Raw genomic sequence first — 19848 nt, 5'->3', positions numbered from 1 at the left:
TCAGTATGTGGCCTTTTTTCTGAATCTTGGGTCAAAACTGCATGATCTAAGCCTGTTTCTTTCACATATAATCCTTAGCAATGTAATTACCTAGATGGAGTGAACATTTAGTAAATTCAGATCATTGGCATTTGTAGACAAAGTCAGCAAATTTATTTGTTTGTCTAGTGTGTTTATTAGCACTTCATTTCACTCTTATGATTTGAACAATATAAATCAGTGTTCTCTCAAGTACTAGGGTAATTGATTGTGTTTGTTCAAGATGGTAGACGTGGTATAAGATATCCAAGTAGCATATTTGTGAAAATGGGATTTTTAAGCAGTGTTGTGTCTCTTTTACTTCTTAATCAGGTCATCTAGATGCACTCCTGAGGGGCTTGGTTCTGGGCAAACTGGGAAAAGCAGGACATAAGGCAACATTAGAAGAAGCCCGCCGTCGGTTTAAGGACCATGTGGAAGGGAAACAGATTCTCTCCGCTGATCTGAGGAGTCCTGTAGGTTTTCATGATAAATAACCTTGATTTCTAGATGACTGCATCATTCTGCACACAGTGTGGGATGTATTTAATGGTAACCAGAAATGACCTAGACACTGACCCACACATTGTGTCTGACTCTGTGTTAATATGTGCCATTTAGGTGGTTGTAGCCAGCTTCTCGTTTGTTTAAAGTTTCTCAGACTACACTGTGCTTAAAGCTGATTATCTGTGCACATTCCCCTGAGAGAGCCGGTGTGCATGCCGTCTCCCTGCCTGGTTTTCAGTATGGGCTCCGAAGCTCTTTGTCGCACAGTTTGTACGTAACATCCACACACAGCTGTTTACAATCGTGTTGACTTGCTTTCTGTCTTAACATTAGAATATTTGGAACAAGATGCATTTAATCAGATGCCTTCTTTGTTGTTCCTGTATTCTCTTGTAGGTTTATCTGACTGTTTTGAAGCATGGTGATGGCACTACCTTAGACATTATGCTAAAGGTGAGTACATTTGGAAAGGGTTTCCATCTTCTGCTGTAAAACTTGGATTGACACAGTACAAGCTTTAAGTGGTTAAAAAAAAAAAAAAGTCCTGGCGAAAGAAATATATGTAGATATGCATGTTGCAGACAGGCAAATATTAAGAAACTGTGGGAGAGAGATACCATGTCTGTTCACGTGTACTACCAATACAATGCCAGAAGTCATCTAGTGTTCTCACTTTTTTTAATTTGTAAGTTTATGTATCTTAAACCAAAAAATGAAGTATTCATTTTGATTAACAAGTCAAGCTCTTAAAATTTTCCCTTCTGTGTAAACTTACATAGGATCCTTCCCATTTTGAAGAAAAGGTTTGTGTCCGTGCTTAGGGGAGAGAGAATCAGGTGTCTCCAGGGTTTGAGTTATGTCAGTGCCTCTTATGAACGGACAGGAAATTAATTGACTTGCCTGCGTAGCCTCTGTAGTTTCCCTAGAGGGTTGGCATGTAATTAAACTCTAATACAGATACTGTACTTCTCCAGTCCCTGTCCATGCGGTTGTCAGTCTAAGAAATCACTTGACAGGTAGGGGGAGCTGAATGTACTTATTACCATCGAATAAAATGTGCAAAATGTGTCTAAATACCCAAATTACGTGTCAAATCTGCAAAGCCCATTCGTTTAAAGACCTGCTCTTAGTGGGAACAAACAGAACAGGAATAGGATGTGCTTTGCTACTTCCATCTTTAATGGATTAAGAACACTTTTCTGACCTCAAGTAGATCAAAATTGCAAATCCAATTTCTAGTATTTCATTTTAAACAAATCCTGTTTTTTTTTTTTAATGTTTATTTATTTTTGAGAGAGAGAGAGGGCATGAGCATGAGCAGGGGAGGGGCAGAGAGAGAGGGAGACACAGAATCCGAAGCAGGCTCCAGGCTCTGAGCTGTCAACACAGAGCCAGACACAGGGCTCGAACTCAGGGACCGCGAGATCATGACCTGAGCAGAAGTCAGATGCTCAACCGACTGAGCCACCCAGGCGCCCCCAAATCATATTTTTTAAATGATTAAAATATTTTGAAAAATGTAAACTTTAAGAAACTCAAAATGTGCCACTTTACTGATCTTGGACAAGAGTTTCCTTTCTAATAATATCAAAATTATACTTTGGGTTTAACTTAACTTTTAATTAAATGACATTGAGGTCCCTTCTCAGTCTTAATCTGTGAAACTGTGTACTATGAATCCTGTATTTCTTTGCATATGAAATCAGATATTTGTGGGTTTTGTCTTTTCCATAGCGGTATGGAACAAAATAGGGGTTCTGAAATTCTCATGACAGATACCTTGACATTTTCATGTCATAGCACACTTTTAAGAATTTGTTCTAGTATGTATATTTAATAAGTGTTGGCATCTATTTAATGTAAGGGAGCTGACTATAATTCTGATTTACTATCAAAAGAGCTCTAATGAAGGCCAAATTAGGTTTCTTCAAGAAACCAGTTGATGGGAGATGAGGAGGATTGTCTTCTGTTGGTAATTTAGGAGTAATGAGGCCTGCTAAAAAAGAACTTTGATGTCAAAGTATATTTGGAATGTGGTGTTATGGTGCCATCTAGTGGACTAGTTTAACAGGTTCTCCTTGGGGAAAACCATGCTTCTTGAAAGCCAGAGTTCAGACCTTGAGTCCTGGAGCTGAAAAGGACCTTAGAAATTATCTCCCACCCCACTCATTTTACACAAGAGGAAACTGAGATCCAAAGAGGTTAAGGACTTAGTCAAGGTCACACAGCTAGTTAGACACAAAACCAGGACTAGAACCCAGGTCTCCTGACTTCTATCTATTTGACTACACTGCTGCTCAAAAGAAATCAAAGGAAAAGAAGAGGAAATGGGGGCCTGTGATGGGGTGTGCGGACACTGGTCAGTGTAAAATCTTCAGTGAGAAAAAAAGTCAACAGAGTCTATCGATTAAGTTGTCTTGGAGAGATATCTCATATATGCTTGTAATTTTTGTATGCATAATGTTTTGTTTCTGATGGTGGAAAAAAGACTCGGTATAATCACTGTGGAAGATTTAGAGACTAGAAAAGTATAAAGAAAATACTTACCTGTAATTTGAAATGTTTAAAAAGGTCACAAAATAGGTATAAGATGATCTGATGTCCAATTTGGTAATGTACATATTGTAATAATTTAATTTTTTCTTTATGCTTCTCATTTTCCTAATTTCCTGCATTCAGCATGCGATGCTTTTGCATTTGAAAAATTTGATGATACAGAATCCCACTGATCAGAGACCATCGTTAATATTAACATGCATTTTTGACTATTAGAAATTAAATTGATGACCTTCAATGGTATTGGCAATCATCAGTTTGTTCATTTAACACAGAACATTAGTCAGACATCATACCCCTCAGATCTTGAATTTAAACTGCTCAGAACTGATGACCAGCCATTCACATAGTACTCACTTACATTTAGTGACTTACTATAATGGTAAATCACAAATTTAGTGCCTGAACATCCTGTTAAGTTTTATCTTCTGTTAATTTTATGCCCTGAGCACCTAGCCAATGAGAATATAGAACAGAAGTTTCACCTTACTGGGGGAGAAGCTCATATAAGCATGTGTCTGACTTCCAGGGGACAGTTAACTATCTCGATCTGTATTTTTTCACTATAGCTTCACAAACAAGCAGATATGCAGGAAGAGAAAAACCGAATTGAAAGGGTCCTTGGGGCTACTCTTTCACCTGAATTGATTCAAAAAGTCCTCACGTTTGCACTTTCAGTAAGTTACAATGAAAACTGCTTTTAGAGGGAATTGTAACCTATCAATCTGTGGCAGCTGTCTTTGATTCAGTATTCTCTTGATCTGCTTTAACCCTTTCCTCTTAGTCTGGGGGAAATGGAATGGGCTTTTGTTACTGACCTCTATCTATATCTGCCTCTAACGGTGGGAATCGGGATAGTTGGAAGCAGGAATAAACTGGCAAGCCTACTTATCTTACCCCTGTGCCTACTGTCTGTCTCTTCCTTTCTTTATCCTGTAGGAACCCAAGCAAACATCTATTCAGCAGCCTGTTTTTACCTGTCTCAGTGCCTCATTCTCAATTTGGCTGATCTTTAGGAAGCTTTCTGGTGCCAGTTATTCCTAAAATAAGGAATGAGGGTCTTCAGTGTGATTACTTGGGTACCTCAACAGCATTTGCCCTTTCTGGCACCAGAAGATGTTTTGAGTACAGTAGACTTTTCGTTCTCTTTCTATTTCTAGGAAGAGGTACGCCCACAGGACACTGTGTCAGTAATTGGTGGAGTGGCAGGAGGCAGCAAGCATGGAAGGAAGGCTGCTTGGAAGTTTATAAAAGACAACTGGGAAGAACTTTATAATCGATACCAGGGAGGATTCTTAATATCCAGACTAATAAAGGTGTGTGAAGATTTTTATTTTGAGTAGCTTGCTTATCATAGATGTTATTTAGAGACATCCCTGATTCACTAGGCCTATAGTCTTTGCTCTTTAAGGGTTTCTTCCAAAAAAAAAAAAAAAGTTCCTTAAATAATTATTAGCTTTATTAAAGGGCTTCTCCATCACCCATCCTGCACCTTCTAGAATATTCTGAAGTTGGGAGACTATAAAATGATTTGGTTTTTAGGTAAATGGAAGTTTGTTCCTAGCGTCTTTTAGTTACATTTACTATTTAAACCATTGTTTTTTTCAGCTATCAGTTGAGGGATTTGCAGTTGATAAAATGGCTGGAGAGGTTAAGGTAAGCAAAGTATTGTTTCCTTTTTACTTTTCAATCTAGTAAGTAAAAACACTAATGAGCCAAATTGTAATGATACGATGTTGGGGTAATGCTGTATTTATCCTTGTTTTTGCTTGGAAAAAGACAGCTTGGGTTGTGTCTTTAATGCTTGAAGAATTTAGGGTTGGAATCATCTTTGAGCGCTTTGCAATATGGTTGAAGGAACGTGGTGGAACTTGGAATCAGTCGATCTGAGTATAAATCTGTGCTCTGCCCTATGTTAGCTATGGGACTTCAAGTAAGTTTTTTGATCCCTGTGAGCCTGTCTCCTCATCCATAAAATGGAATGATGATAAGATTGTTATTTAAGTAATGTAGTGGGACTGGAACAGAGTAGTAGGTCCTCGATAATGGTTCTTTTTTTCCTTTCTAAAAACAACCTTCATAGGTCTGTCCTGTGCACGAGGAGACAAGATGGCTATGCAAGGAATCTCCTCTTAGCCCTTACAAAGGAGAATCTTCAGTTTAGTGGTAAAGTTCAGCATTTGAGGAACAGATATACACTGATGAGGGAAATCTTAATGTTAAGCCTTCCATTGCATTTAATTGTGAAGTTATTTTTGAAGAGTCACTTTTACCTTTACTTCTTGAAGGCAGTGGGGTTACGAGGTGTGAATGTGGAGGCTCTGAGGGCTGTTGTGTTGTTTCACTCACTCTGTGAGCCATTGTTTGGAATTTTAAGATTTCAGGTATTGAGAAAACAGTGGAAGACTTGATCTCTGCCTTCATTTAACTTACATTGTATGCTGTGGAAACAGTTACTTTACCGTAAAGGATAGAAGTACTCTGAAGGAGAAGTACATATACCTGGTTTGGAGGGGAAAGGCAGTGAGTGGCCAAGCTGAGGCCGGGAAGATAGGTAGAGGCCAGACTGGAGGGCCTTGGAGGCCATATGAATTTTCCTAAGAGTGCAAAGCCCTTGAACTGCTTGTCAACAGGGGAGTGAGTTGATGTGATTTGTACCATAAAAATTTCAGTCTGGCTGCAGTATGGGAAAGAGAAACATTTTGGGATGCTGACCGCAAGCAAGAATGATAGAGTAGCTTTCAGGAGATGGAGTTATGAAATTCAAGGGCTTGGGTTTGTTAATCTTTAATTCAACAAATATTTACTGATTGGCTTCTCTGTGTTGTGAATGTACCTGGCAGAGGAAGAAGGAAGAATCAGCGATAATTCCTGGGTTTCTTATATGTAAACAGTGGTGCTATTTGTGGAGATGGAATGAGGGGCAGTTCTGTATTGTACTTGGGCCCTAAGAACCCAGCCCCAAGAACGAGCCTCAGCGAAGGCGCCATTGTGGTTTGTGTGAACGAGGTTATTGATTTCCAAAAGTCCTAGACTTAATCTGATGAATTAGTCATTCTTTTCCTTTACACCTGTGACGACTGGTTCAAAGTAAAGACCCCTATCCTTTTGTTGGTTGGTATTTAAGAGTTGCTCTGTTTACTATGAATCTCGGTATACTTCATTGGAACGTAGTTTATTGAATCTTTAATCGATAAGCTTTGGATAAATTATAATAAACTCAGAAATGGTTTTGTTGTATGAAAGATGTGAGTCTGTGGAGCAGCAATTTAATCTTTGTGGTCTTATCGCCTTCACAAATTAATCTTTGTTTGAAGCAGCCAGAATGTGTGCATCCTTAAGGACTCTGCCTGCCAAGTATTGTGCTAACAGTTTTTATGGATTTTCTCTTAAACTTCTGGACTAAATAGTTTCTTACCAATGAGAAAACAGAATGATTAATGTACTCAAACTCACAGGCTAATACATGACCGAACCGAGATTTGAGTCCCAACCTAATTCCAGAGCCCTACATTAACCACTAGATAATGAACCTAAAAGACAGGCCAGAGGTTCTGCCTCTTTGTTACCTTTTGATTAGATTTGAAGCATGTATTTGGAGAAGAATTCCTGTATGCAGGTCTAAGGGGCTGCTTTGTTTTCTTTTAGCCTGGGAGTAGCAGTGGTAAATGTTCATGATTAAAGCTTTTGAATCCTTTACAGAACAGTGGGTAACTTCTCATGACCCGTGATACTTCTAACTTCTTACCATTGCTAGTACTGATCCTACCTTCTGGGTTGTGTTATACCAGGCTTTCTTCGAGAGCCACCCAGCTCCTTCAGCTGAGCGCACCATCCAGCAGTGTTGTGAAAATATCCTGCTGAATGCTGCTTGGCTAAAGCGAGATGCTGAGAGCATTCACCAGTACCTCCTTCAGCGAAAGGCCTCGCCACCTACGGCGTGAACCCTGAGCGCCGCCACCGCGGTTCTGCTGCTTGGCTGCAGGGATGAGGCGGGGCTACCGAACAGCTGATTCATATGCCGAGAATTTGGAGTCTTCTTTCAAACCAGTGGGGGTTGGACGATGAATGTAGTTAACTGGTTCCTGCTCACACTCCAGAATTAAATTCTATTGAAAAAGGAAAATCAGCAATTCAGCAAAAAAATAAGTAAATAAATAAAAATAAAAAATAAAAAATGTAAATATGATAGTAATAAAATAGAGCATAACGAAACTGTGAAACTTCCTGAAGCCTTGTCAGTGGTTAAAAGTATTTAACACTCTCCTGTTAATGACAGATGTTCTGTTTTTATAACCTACCAAAAGGAAACTAGAGGCTTCTGGGTGAAGAAGATTTTTTGTGAAGTGGGTTCTGCGAGCAGCCTACAAGCCAAGGGTAGTGTCCATTGCTCTGGGAATGGTTAAACGTGAAAGGCTGATAGCTGGTATAACATAGAGTCTGTGCATAATTCCAAGTGTTTTTTGGTTTTTTGTTTTTGGGGTTTTGGTTTTTTTTTTTTTTTTTTTTTTGGTTTTTTTTTTTTTTTTTTGGGCATGGGGACTGATCAGGAATATATATTTTCCTGCATAACTCAATCTGAACCAAGGATTGTAGTTTTTTCCTCCTTGCCTTCCCTTCTGTGTGACCCCCTTGGCCAAAAAAAAAAAAAAAAAAAAAGTTAAAAAAACCAAACCTATCCTGGTCTGGGTTTTTCCTCCTCCTAGTTCCACCCCCAACCTCCTCTCCCCCTCCCCCCCCCCCCCCCCCCCCCGGTGTCCTTCTTAGAGATAAAGAAATAATAAGGAAACATCTTTTATAGCCACATTAAATAAGAGAAACTGATATACATTATTTTTCTTTCTTTTTTAAGATAACTTTTAAGAACCCTGAAATGCATATAGGTGAGACATAGAGATGAAAGGGTTTTCAGCCAGGCCATCCTGAAGGAGTTACTCTGCTAACAGCGGTCTTAGTTGTCTGACAGGCCAACTGTTAAGCCTCTTTCCAACAGTGTCAACACTGGCTTCTCCTGGTTCATTCTGGACACGTAAGAAGTCCGTGGTAACTGCTGCAGGGGCCGCATATTAGTGGTAACTGGTTCAAACAAAAGCTGTAAGCCTGTGTGCCACTCTTCGCTTTAACAGTGTATCCTACTAACAAGCCTCACCTAACTAATCCAGCGAGTTTTAACTCTAAACCTCTTTCCTTTTCTCTGGCCCTACCTTTTTTCTTTTCTTCCCTTTTTCCTTTTCTTTTTATTTTTCTTTTTAAAAATATTTTTTTGTGTTATTAACAGGAATTCATATTTGGTGTGGCTTAACTGTATTTCAGAAGGTCATCAGATTGTGAGACTGCTTCCTTGAAACATTTTTGTGCTATTGTTTTAAAAAAATAATAATTAAAAAACAGTTGGCGTTAATAAAAATGTCAATGTGAAATTGATGTCCTGATTTCTTTTATTCTCTTCAATAAGAAATTATAAACGTTTCCTATCATTCACTAGGATTATAAGAAGTTTTGCTATCATGGGATTTTTTGAGTCTAAGAAAATCCAGTTTCTGAATTCCTTAATGACTGAGACCTAAACAGAAAAATCCTGAGTCCTTCTAAATTCATTCTGGATCAGTCAGCATTCAGGAGTTAAGCTGACACTTGCCAGTTCCCGTTTCTTGAGGCTCTCTTGTCCAGGTGCCACACGCAGGGCGGCCATGAGGCCATCTAGGCATGTGCTTAAGGCACCAGCAAAGTAGGGACACCAAAAAGACTGAGAAGAAATCTGCTTAGTATTCTCATTTTACAATTAGAAATTCTAGAAAGAAGTAATTTCATTTTCAGCATATATACAAGTTTTGTGCATAATAGTTAATTGGCTTGAATTATGCTGCGGCACAGGTGGTGGAGGGTGTCTTCTGCGTCCCCTTCAGAGCCGCTCCCATCCTATTCTGTGCCCCGGGAGGGCTTGGCCCACACGGACTGCACTGACAGGGTCCTTTGCCCTCTGACTTCAGGTTGTGTTGATCCAATTTGTAATAACTTCAAGATCAAAAGGCATGAGGAGAGGACGGTCAGGGTATTTATTCACCAGGCTTCCTCATCCCCAGGTCACATGGATCGTCTGTGACCCTCTACCAAAGGCCACGACTCCTGTTCAGAAGCCCTCTCTAGCTTCTAGCTCCGTCACTTTGCCCCTTCAAATCTAGGGAAAGGATTATTCCCTTACTAGCTCTGGATCATTCCATCATTCCTTGTTGGTTCCCCTGAACTTTGCTCATGTCTTTGTAAATAGTCCCTTTATTAAACCTTCGTCAAGTTACCTAGTTCAAGTGTGTTCTCTGTTCTCTACTAATATCCTGACTGATTCTGGCACCAGAGTCCTGATGATAATGGGTCTCTAAAGGTGTTAATTCAGCCTTTTTGGTGTTAGATTTACTGCTTGTCTTCCAAGTAGCTCCCTATCGGGTTATATATTCATTTTACAGGTGAGAAAGCAGGCTCAGAAAAATTAGGTAAAGTTACACAACAAATAACTTAGGGGGCACCTGAGTGGCTCAGTTGGTTAAGCATCCAACTCTTGGTTTTGGCTTAGGTCGTGATCTCATTCTCTCTCTCCCTCCCTCCCTCTTAAACTTGAAAAAAAAAAAAAAGAAAAAGAAAAAAAACAACTTAGAACCAGTGGTCAGCCCAAGATCACCAGCCTCTAAAACCTGTTTTCTTCTCACTAATTGTCATGTCTTCACATTTAAAAGGTCATACAGGGGGCGCCTGCGTGGCGCAGTCGGTTAAGCGTCCGACTTCAGCCAGGTCACGATCTCGCGGTCCGTGAGTTCGAGCCCCGCGTCAGGCTCTGGGCTGATGGCTCGGAGCCTGGAGCCTGTTTCCGATTCTGTGTCTCCCTCTCTCTCTGCCCCTCCCCCGTTCATGCCCTGTCTCTCTCTGTCCCAAAAATAAATAAAAAACGTTGAAAAAAAAATTTAAAAAAATAAATAAATAAAAGGTCATACAGTCAGACTGGATCCAGGCAACAGCTTTAAAGATTTTTAGGGGCGCCTGGGTGGCGCAGTCGGTTAAGCGTCCGACTTCAGCCAGGTCACGATCTCGCGGTCCGTGAGTTCGAGCCCCGCGTCAGGCTCTGGGCTGATGGCTCGGAGCCTGGAGCCTGTTTCCGATTCTGTGTCTCCCTCTCTCTCTGCCCCTCCCCCGTTCATGCTCTGTCTCTCTCTGTCCCAAAAATAAAAAAAAAAAAAACGTTGGAAAAAAAAAAGATTTTTAATGATTTTTCCTTGGTTAAAGATTTTAGTGGAAATCAGAAGGTTGGAAAGAAAGATGAATGTGGGGTACCTGGCTGGCTCAGTAGAGCATGCAACTCTTGATCTTGGGGCCACGAGTTCAAGCCCCACATAGAGCTAATTAAAAAATTTTTTTCAGGGGCGCCTGGGTGGCTCAGTTGGTTAAGCGGCCGACTTCGGCTCAGGTCATGATCTCGTGGTCCGTGAGTTCGAGCCCCGCGTCGGGCTCTGTGCTGACAGCTCGGAGCCTGGAGCCTGTTTCGGATTCTGTGTCGCCCTCTCTCTGACCCTCCCCTGTTCATGCTCTGTCTCTCCCTGTCTCAAAAATAAATAAAACGTTAAAAAAAATTTTTTTTTCAAAAAAAAAGATGAATGTGTTACTTCCTATAGGGAATTTGACATTATCTTTTATTAACGGGAAGCAGTAAACCATTTTGGAATACTACATGGTGCTGCATGAATTCTTAAATTTACAGTTTCTGAGGATGGGTTTCAGGGAGCAAGGAGCCCCTCAAAAGTATTGGTAAAGAATAGATCTCTGTAGTGTGCGATTTAGGGGGTATGAGTGGAGTTCTGGAGCTTTGAAAAGATTCTTTCAATTCTGTTACCCAAACAGGTCCTAGAATGTGATCAGAAAGACTTGGAGCCACATTTGTACGGTTAGTGATTATTTTTTTTAGCAGGGCAGAAAATAAACAAGCTTTTGGTAATCTACTTACGGCACTGAATCTACACTTAAGAGATAGCCTCATTTTTTACTGAATAAATCACTTGATGAGAAATTAATCTCTTCTTACTTACTACATACTGATTTTAGGCTCTCCAGGTTTTTGGTGTGTGTGTGTGTGTGTGTGTGTGTGTGTGTTTTTTTAACGTTCATCATTTTTGAGAGAAAGGGAGAGACAGAGCGCAAGTGGGGGCGGGGCAGAGAGAGAGGGAGACAACAGAATCCGAAACAGGCTCCAGGCTCTGAGCTGTTAGCACAGGGCCCGAGGCGGGGCTCGAACTCACAGACCGCGAGATCATGACTTGAGCCAAAGTTGGAAGCTCAGCCAACTGAGCCACCCAGGCACACGCGCGCGCGCGCGTGCACATGCGTGTGTGTGTGTGTGGTTTTAAATTTTTTATAAGACTGGAGCACCTGGATGGCTCAGTCAGTTGAGCGTCCAACTTCGGCCCAGGTCATGATCTTCGGTCCATGAGTTTGAGCCCCGCGTCGGGCTCTGTGCTGACACCTCAGAGCCTGGAGCCTGCTTCGGATTCTGTGTCTCCCTCTCTCTCTGCCCCTCCCCACTCATGGTCTCTCTGTCAAAAATAAACACTAAAAAATTTTTTTATTTTTATTTTTTTATAAGACTGTCTTCTCCTTTGAGATAATGCAGAAATTCACCCAAGGTGGACTGTGCCTTCTTGCACCGCCCCCAGCGGGCACAGACTGCTCAAGGTGCTTGGTTTCCAACACAAGCACAAGAGACAGGAGACCCTGATGGTAATAAAATGTTAGGCCAAACAACTGCCTTCCCTGGGAAACCAAATCAGAGGATTGGTTGCTGTACCAGGACATTTGATGGCAGATGGGATAGACGGCAGGGTCAGAGGAGGGAAGGTTTATTGGGCTGTTCGTGCCACTTGTAAAAAAAAAAAAAAAGTCTGCTCGGTCCTGCAGTTCCGCTGCTGGTATCTGGTAGGTGTTGCTTTCAGCACTGAACTTCTGGTTCCAACACTGGGGTAGAGTTAACGACAGAAACATAGCTGACTATCGATCTACGCTTTCTCGGGGAAGTTGCCAGCAGCTGACAGGAGACATACTGTATACCAATTAAGATGACAACCGAAGAAAAATCTAATTAAATCTTGCCATAGTTTGGCTGACCATGCCAGCATGGCCGTCTGAGCCATCTGCCCTTCCCCATACCCCCAGCCAACCTGAACCATTTTCATCAGTTGGACAAGTGGTGCAGGTATGTAACATTGCACTTTATTTATTTTTTTTTTAATTTTTTTTTAATGTTTATTTATTTTTGGGACAGAGAGAGACAGAGCATGAACGGGGGAGGGGCAGAGAGAGAGGGAGACACAGAATCGGAAGCAGGCTCCAGGCTCTGAGCCATCAGCCCAGAGCCCGACGCGGGGCTCGAACTCACGGACCGCGAGATCGTGACCTGGCTGAAGTCGGACGCCTAACCGACTGCGCCACCCAGGCGCCCCTAACATTGCACTTTAATTTCAGCCCACTCTATTAGGCGGCTGATTATCTACTTTGTATTGTATATGCTAATCTTATGGATATTCTTTTTTAATTTTTTAAAATTTATCGTTGAGAGACCGAGTGCGAGCGGGGAATGGGCAGAGAGAGAGAGGGAGATACAGAATCCGAAGCAGGCTCCAGGCCTGTCAGCACAGAGCCTGATGTGGGGCTTGAACTCACCAACAGCGAGATCACGACCTGAGCTGAGGTGGATGCCCACCAACTGAGTCACCCAGGCGCCCCACAGATACTCTCTTCTTAATGCTTACTATTTAGACTTCTACTAAGGCAGTTAAGATGAAGAAAGCCACATACTGAATGGCTAATGGTTTAATAGAAGTCGCAAGAAAACAATACAAGATAATGAAGGAGAGATGGAGAACCAGTTTATAAGAAAAAGTGCAAAATATTTAAAACGTTTGATATGAGTGAGGATGGATGACATGATTGTTGCTTTCTTGATAGGTCAGTTTCCGCTTCTAGGAATAGAGCACTTGAAAGTTGGACATGTGAAGGGGTGTGGTAGGATGAAGTTAATGCTGTGGCCTTTTAGAGTGTGAAGAAGTGCCTTCTCTCACTTGGTTCTTTTTCTCTGCCCCCTTCACCACCACTCTCCGGGGCCTCTGGCAACCACCAATCTGATCTCTGTATCTATGAGCTTGGTTTTTTGTTCTTGTTTTTTTTTTTAACATTTCACACTTGAGAGACATCACTTGGTATTTTGTCTTTCTCAGTCTGACTGACTTCACTTCGCATAATGCCCCTGAGGTCCATTCGTGTTGGTGCAAATGACAAGGCTTCATTCTTTTTATGGCTGAATAATATTCTAGCGTGTGTGCACATGTGATGTGTGTGTGTACATGTGTCCATGCTACAGTTTCTTTATTCATCCATCCGTTGGTGGACACGGGTTGTTTACATATCATGGCTATTGTAAGTAATGCTACAATGAATGTGGGGGTGCGTATCTTTTTTGAGTTAGTATTTTCATTCTCTTCAGATAAATACCCAAAAGAGGACTTGCTAGGTCATATGGTATTTCTATTTCTAATTTTTTGAAGAGCCTCCATACTGTCTTCCAGTATGCATCTGCACTAATTTACATTCTCACCAACAGCGCGTGAAGGTTCGCTTTTCTCCATATCCTCACCAACACTTGTTACTTCTTGTCTGATTCTGGCCATTCTGGCAGGTGTAAGGTGATAGCTCGTTATACTTTTGATATGCATTTCCCTGATGGTTAATGATGCTGGGCATCATTTCATATGCCTGTTGGCCACCTGTCTTTGGGAAAAGGTCTGTTCAGGTCGTGTGCCCATTTTTAACTGAATTATTTGCGGGGTGCTTTTTGCTATGGAGTTGTAGGAGTTCTGCAGAGATCTCGGGTACTAGCCCCTTATATATGACTTGCAAATATTTTTTCCCATTCAGTAAAGTTTGCCTTTTTGTTTTGTTAGTGGTTTCCTTTGGTGTGAGGAACCTTTTTAATATTATGTAGTCGCACTTATTGTTGCTTTTGGTGTCAGGTTAAAAACAAACAAGACAAAACATTGCCAGGACTTATGTCAAGGAGCTTACCAACTATATTTTCTTCTAGGCGTTTTATGGTTTCAGGTGTTACATTCTTTAATCCACTTTGAGTTCATTTTTGTGTATGGTGAAAGATGGTGGTCAAGTCCCATTCTTTTGCATGTGGCTCGCCAGTTTTCCCAGCACCATTTATTGAACAGACTGTCCTTTCCCTGTTGTATATTCTAAGCTCCTTTGTCATAAATTAATTGGCCATACATATATGGGTTTATTTCTGGGCTGTCTATTCTGTTTCATTGATCTACGTGTCTGTTTTTATGCCAATACCATATTGTTTTAATTATCATAGCTTTGTAATATAGTTTGAAACCAGGGAGGGGGATGCATCCAGTGTTGTTCTTTCTTGAGATTGCTGTGGCCATTCAAGGGTTTCTCACTTCCCTCATCTACTAACAGAGTACACGGATGATCTCTAACTGGAAAGATAACAAAACAGTACGTGACTTATAAGGTCTTTTGCCTACCAAATCTGGTCTACTCTCCCTGCCCCGCTGACACTCTTCTTTCCAGCAGATGGAAGGTTCTAGAGCTGTGTGTCCAAATACACTAGCCTCTAACCATATGCAGCTATTTAAGATTAAATTAAAGTAGGGGCATCTGGGTGGCTCAGTCGGTTAAGCGTCGGACTTCAGCTCAGGTCATGATCTCACGGTTCGTGGGTTCAAGCCCTCCATCGGGCTCTGTGCTGACAGCTCAGAGCCTAGAGCCTGTTTCAGATTCTGTGTCTCTCTCTCTGCCTCTTTCCGACTCACACTCTCTTTCTCAAAATAAATAGACATTTAAAAAAAATTGAAATAAATTAAAAATTAAGTTCCACGTTTCAAGTGTTCATTAGCCACATATCGCTAGTGGCTGCTGTATTGGGCAGCACAGGTGTCTACATCATATTCCATCATTGAAAGTTCTGCTGGACCCCCTGTTCTACATGGAGTATGTGCAAGTGCATTTTTTATTTAAGGTAGCAAATAGTTACATAATATGTTCTTCTTTACCAACCTCTTGTAACATTGCTACTCATCTAAGAACATTGTATCACCAACCCCTATCCACTTTAAATTTTATTTCTGTTTACGAATGTGATACATACTCGTTTTCTAAAATTTGAAGAAAAAAAAGAACGAGCACTGGGTGTTATATGGAAACCAATTTGATACTAAATTATATTTTAAAAAGAAAAAGAAGGGGCGCCTGGGTGGCTCAGCCGGTTAAGCGGCCGACTTTGGCTCAGGTCACGATCTCGCAGTCTGTGAGTTCGAGCCCCGCGTCGGGCTCTGTGCTGACAGCTCAGAGCCTGGAGCCTGTTTCGGATTCTGTCTCTCCCTCTCTCTGACCCTCCCCGGTTCATGCTCTGTCTCTCTTCTGTCTCAAAAATAAATAAACGTTAAAAAAAAATTAAAAAGAAAAAGAAAAAAAAGTGACCATCTCTTCTTAAAAACCTGCCTCCCAGAGACCGTCATGATTACAGATGCGTTTGGGAGGTCTTCTTCCAGCTATGTTTTTACACTCTAGTGTATGCATTTTTTTTTATGTTTATTTATTTATTGTTGGGAGAGAGAGGACATGAGTCGGAGAAGGGAGAGGATCCCAAGCAGGCTCAGCACTGTCAGCACAGAGCTTGCCACGGGGCTCAAACCCGCGAACCGCGAGACTGTGACCTGAGCTGAAATCCAGAGTCGGACGCTTAGCCGACTGAGCCACCCAGGCGTCCCTCTACCGTATACATTTAATTATTTTTAGTAACAAAGACAGGCCATGCCCCTTTTGTTGTTCCCCTTTGTAACCCGTGCCCAGCTTTTTCCGTCTTTGCCTTAGGGAAGCTAAGTGTGCTCGGCTCAGACCTGTGACCCCTGATGTCATGCTCTAAGTCATGAGGCTAATCACTAGAAGTCACTTGAGCACAAATTAACGTTTGGCAAGTGCATACCTTGAGCAGCATTTCTTCCTTGTTTAGATTCACTGGCTCAGGAGTGTCTTCCAGCCTGACTGCCTGATGTTAAATGCCAGTTTTGTAGAGTGCACACATTTGAAGAATGTGGCTTTAAGCTCCTGGCTCGATTAGTTTAAGTGGTTCGTGTAATGAATTCACTCGGTGTTCTTTCCTCACTGGAGATGTGAACTGGCACTATATTTGGAACTAACATTTGCAACCCTATGCACTGCTGCCTGGGTGTTTAGTGACAGATTTTGGTTGTTACCACTGTTAGGTGGATTTAGGAAGTTCTATGGTGACGGATTTCACTTTGATGGGGAGAGATATAGCTGGCTTAGGGTGAGAAAAGAAGAAAAGAAATGCCCTTCTCCTAGACGGCAACCTGCAGGGACTTCAGCTTGCGGCAGTTGTTGAAATGAGGCCGTGAGTGCCTCCCACTGGGCCCTGCTTACCTGTCGAGTGCCTGCCGCGTGAGCCCGCGCAGCGCTGTTAACCTCCTACTCTGCCACCCTCACCGTTAATTTGACCATACCTCACTGCTTCCAGTAAATAAACGTGCCGTCCATCTGCAGACGACCCGAGTGTGCGCCAAACGAAGGGGAGACCTGAGACAGGAAGAGTCTGGGCGCTTTTGAATATCCATATGATCTTCTGTGATCCCCGCTCGACCACCCCACCCAGGGTGGTGGACACAGGTTCTCGTTGGTGTTTGAGCATCACAGAAACAACACGACAGGTGACAAGAGCACCAGCCTTTCCCGGTAACCATCAAATAATACAGTGACACTGTGTGCTAACCTCACGACCTGCCATGTGATGCGGGACATGTGTGTTTTGATCACGAATCAAAGGGTCAATGAAATACCCTGAAGTATTAGTGAAATTGTTTTTGGAAATATCAGAAGCAGCTTATCAGGAAAGCCTGACAGAACTGAACTTAAGGGCAGAATTCAAGGCAAGATTCTTTTTTTTTTATTTACAGAATGAGAGAGAGGGGGTGGGGGAGGGGCAGAAAGAGAGACTCCCAAGCTGCACTGATAGCACAGACCCTGACTCGAGTCTTGAACTCAGGAACCGTGAGATCATGACCTGAGCCCAAGTCGGCCGCTTAACCGACTGAGCCACCCAGGTGCCCCTCAAGGAAAGATTCTGATGCATTATTTCCTATGGAGTCCAGATATCGGGCAATGGTTACAGAAGTTTTCAGTATAAAAGGATATTGTACTGGGCACTGAGGCTACGGAATTAAATAAGGCAGATTTGGTCTCTGCCTCATAGAGCTTACAATCTAGCAAGAACAAGAAATAGTGAACGAGTTACTCCTAAGTGTCATGGATCTTTGGAATGGGAAGTGCAGGGCGGTAGAAGAGGACATTACTAGGGAATCCAATGTAGCTCGAAAATTCAGGAAAGGCTCCCATGAAGAAATGATGTTAAACAGGCCTGGAAGATGAGTAGTTGGTAGCCAGGCAAAGAGGAGAGGGAGAAGTGTTCTAAGCAGAAGGAATAGCATGTGCAATGGGCCTGTGGCTGAAAAGAACCTGACCTAAGGAACCAAAGGTAATCCAGAAGAGCTGGAACAAAGAGGACTCTGGGGAAAGTATGAAAGAGGAATCTGGAGAGGCTGGCGAGGGCCAGACTAGGGAGAGACTTAGGCCATATTAAAGATACTATACTGGGGGCAGCTGGGTGGTTTAGTCAGTTAAACGTCCGACTTCAGCTCAGGTCATGATCTCACGGCTCATGAGTTAGAGCCCCGCGTCGGGCTCTGTGCTGACAGCTCAGAGCCTGGAGCCTGCTTCAGATTCTGTGTCTCCCTCTCTCTGCCCCTCCCCCGCTCACACTCTCTCAAATATAAATAAACATTTAAAAAAAAAATTTTTTTTTAAATATCCTATACTGGGGCACCCGGCCAGCTCAGTCAGTGGAGTGTGGGACTCTTCATCTTGGGGTCATGAGTTCGAGCCCCACGCTGGGCGTAGAGAGTATTTAAAGGAAGAAAAAATATTTAGGTAAATACTTCAGGTAAAATACAATGGGATACCATCCCTTTCCTCCTCTGTAAAATGAGGAAAAATAATACCCCCTCATAGAGTCACCAGGGAACAAAATGAACAATGCATGAGAAAGGTCTCTGTCAGTTACAAAACATTCTAGGAATACTACTGATAGAATATTAGCAGTGGCACTAATGACCTGTGCTGCCTTCTTAAGTAAAATAACTAATAGTTCAGCCCTCCTTCTGAGTGGGAATATGAAATAATCCATAAAACCCTGACTTACTCAAGGGAACTGATGGAAAGGTCAGAAGTTTATTTCGGTCGAAATTTCCAGCATGAGGTTCAGGAAGCCTAGGGATGAGCTCAGATGTTTGGAGCAGGATCACACCATTTATGGCCATGTGTATTTCCCCACTCCATACCAACTCCCCCAACACCACTTCCAGAAAAGATCAGTATTCTGCCTCCTCAAACCCACCAGAGCAGCACCACTAAGACGTCCTTTCTTCTTGATTTCTTCCAGTCAGCGCTGGGGCCCAGCATCTCCCAGGGTAGCTTTCGTAGAAACTGCCATCATTCCAAAACATTAAACTCCTCTGAGCTGTTCGTGGCAAACTAATTACCCCACTTAGCACCTGCATTACGGTGTAGGAAAATCTCAACACCTTTCCAAATCTGTGAGGTCTCATTCTTCCGGAGGGTCTGCGAAGGAGGTACAGTGAAACCTCAGAACGGATGCAAAACCTGGGGTTCACCTCTCCGGTGTGACCGGCATTGATATACTGCCATGGAGGACTCAATGGTTGATTTATGGGGGGCCACTTCCTATCTGTCTGCGACACATTATTACCCAAGTACAGAAGGGCAGAACTTCTGCAGGTGTAGGCATTTGATTTAGGCCCCATTCCTACAACCCTCTTCCCAGGTCTGCTGGAACAAATCAGACACAATTCTTCTCCAGAGGCAAATGACTACCATAAGCGCTCCACAGTATTACACACTAGGGGTTGCAAACTTGTATTTTCTCTTTGGCCTATAAAATGCTTTTTCAATCTTTCTGAAAAATTGATGGGGTGCCTGGGTGGCTCAGTTAGGCGTCCAACTTCAGATCTCACAGTTCGTGAGTTCAAGCCCCGCATCGGACTGGACTCTGTGCTGACAGCTCCAAGCCTGGAGCCTGCTTCCGATTCTGTGTCTCCCGTCTCTCTCTGCCCCTCCCCCACTCCCTCAAAAATAAATACACACTAAATCTTTTTGGAAATGTAAACGCCAGTTTTTAAAAAAATCAGAGCATTTTACATAAAAATCCAGATTTCCAGTTTATCTGAATAATCAGAAGATCTGTCTGCAAACTGTCGGGAGCTGAGTACTGACTTATATGACCAGCATTTAAAAAAAAAATTTTTTTTTAAAGTTTTTTTTAATGTTTATTTTTGAGAGCGTGCACACGTACAAGTTGGGGAGGGGGTGGAGAGAGAGGGAACGAGAGAGGATCCCAAGCAGGCTCCGCACTGTCAGCTCAGAGCCTGACGTGATCTCACAAACGAGGAGATCATGATCTGGGCAGAAATCAAGAGTCTGACACTCAACTGGCTGAGCCACACAGATGCCCCAAGACGCTAATTTTTTAAACCATAATTAAATTTTTTTTAAAATGCATCACTGGGAGGATGGGCAAAACGGATGAAGGAGAGTGGGAGATACAGGCTTCCAGTTACGGAATAAGTCACG

General features: G+C 42.4%; 1 protein-coding gene and 1 long non-coding RNA gene across 2 annotated transcripts in view; one reads left to right on the top strand and one right to left on the bottom strand.

Moving 5' to 3' along the window:
• The window catches only part of NPEPPS (aminopeptidase puromycin sensitive), a 96274-nt gene extending 87773 nt beyond the window's left edge, over positions 1 to 8501 (top strand). The window contains exons 18-23 of the mRNA XM_025917687.2: positions 352 to 494; positions 922 to 978; positions 3651 to 3758; positions 4242 to 4397; positions 4690 to 4737; positions 6873 to 8501. Coding sequence (XP_025773472.2) covers positions 352 to 494; positions 922 to 978; positions 3651 to 3758; positions 4242 to 4397; positions 4690 to 4737; positions 6873 to 7025 — 665 coding nt within the window. The 3' untranslated portion in view covers positions 7026 to 8501. The remainder of the gene's footprint in view (positions 1 to 351; positions 495 to 921; positions 979 to 3650; positions 3759 to 4241; positions 4398 to 4689; positions 4738 to 6872) is intronic.
• The window catches only part of LOC147574322 (uncharacterized), a 32558-nt gene continuing 18950 nt past the window's right edge, over positions 6241 to 19848 (bottom strand). The window contains exon 2 of the long non-coding RNA XR_015244113.1: positions 6241 to 7190. This is a non-coding gene — a long non-coding RNA (uncharacterized LOC147574322). The remainder of the gene's footprint in view (positions 7191 to 19848) is intronic.

This window comes from Puma concolor, chromosome E1, assembly GCF_028749965.1.
Source record: "Puma concolor isolate L17-30 chromosome E1, mPumCon1.1.hap2, whole genome shotgun sequence".
In the NCBI taxonomy this organism is placed as follows: domain Eukaryota; kingdom Metazoa; phylum Chordata; class Mammalia; order Carnivora; family Felidae; genus Puma; species Puma concolor.
This window is presented reverse-complemented; position numbering and strand designations above follow the sequence as displayed.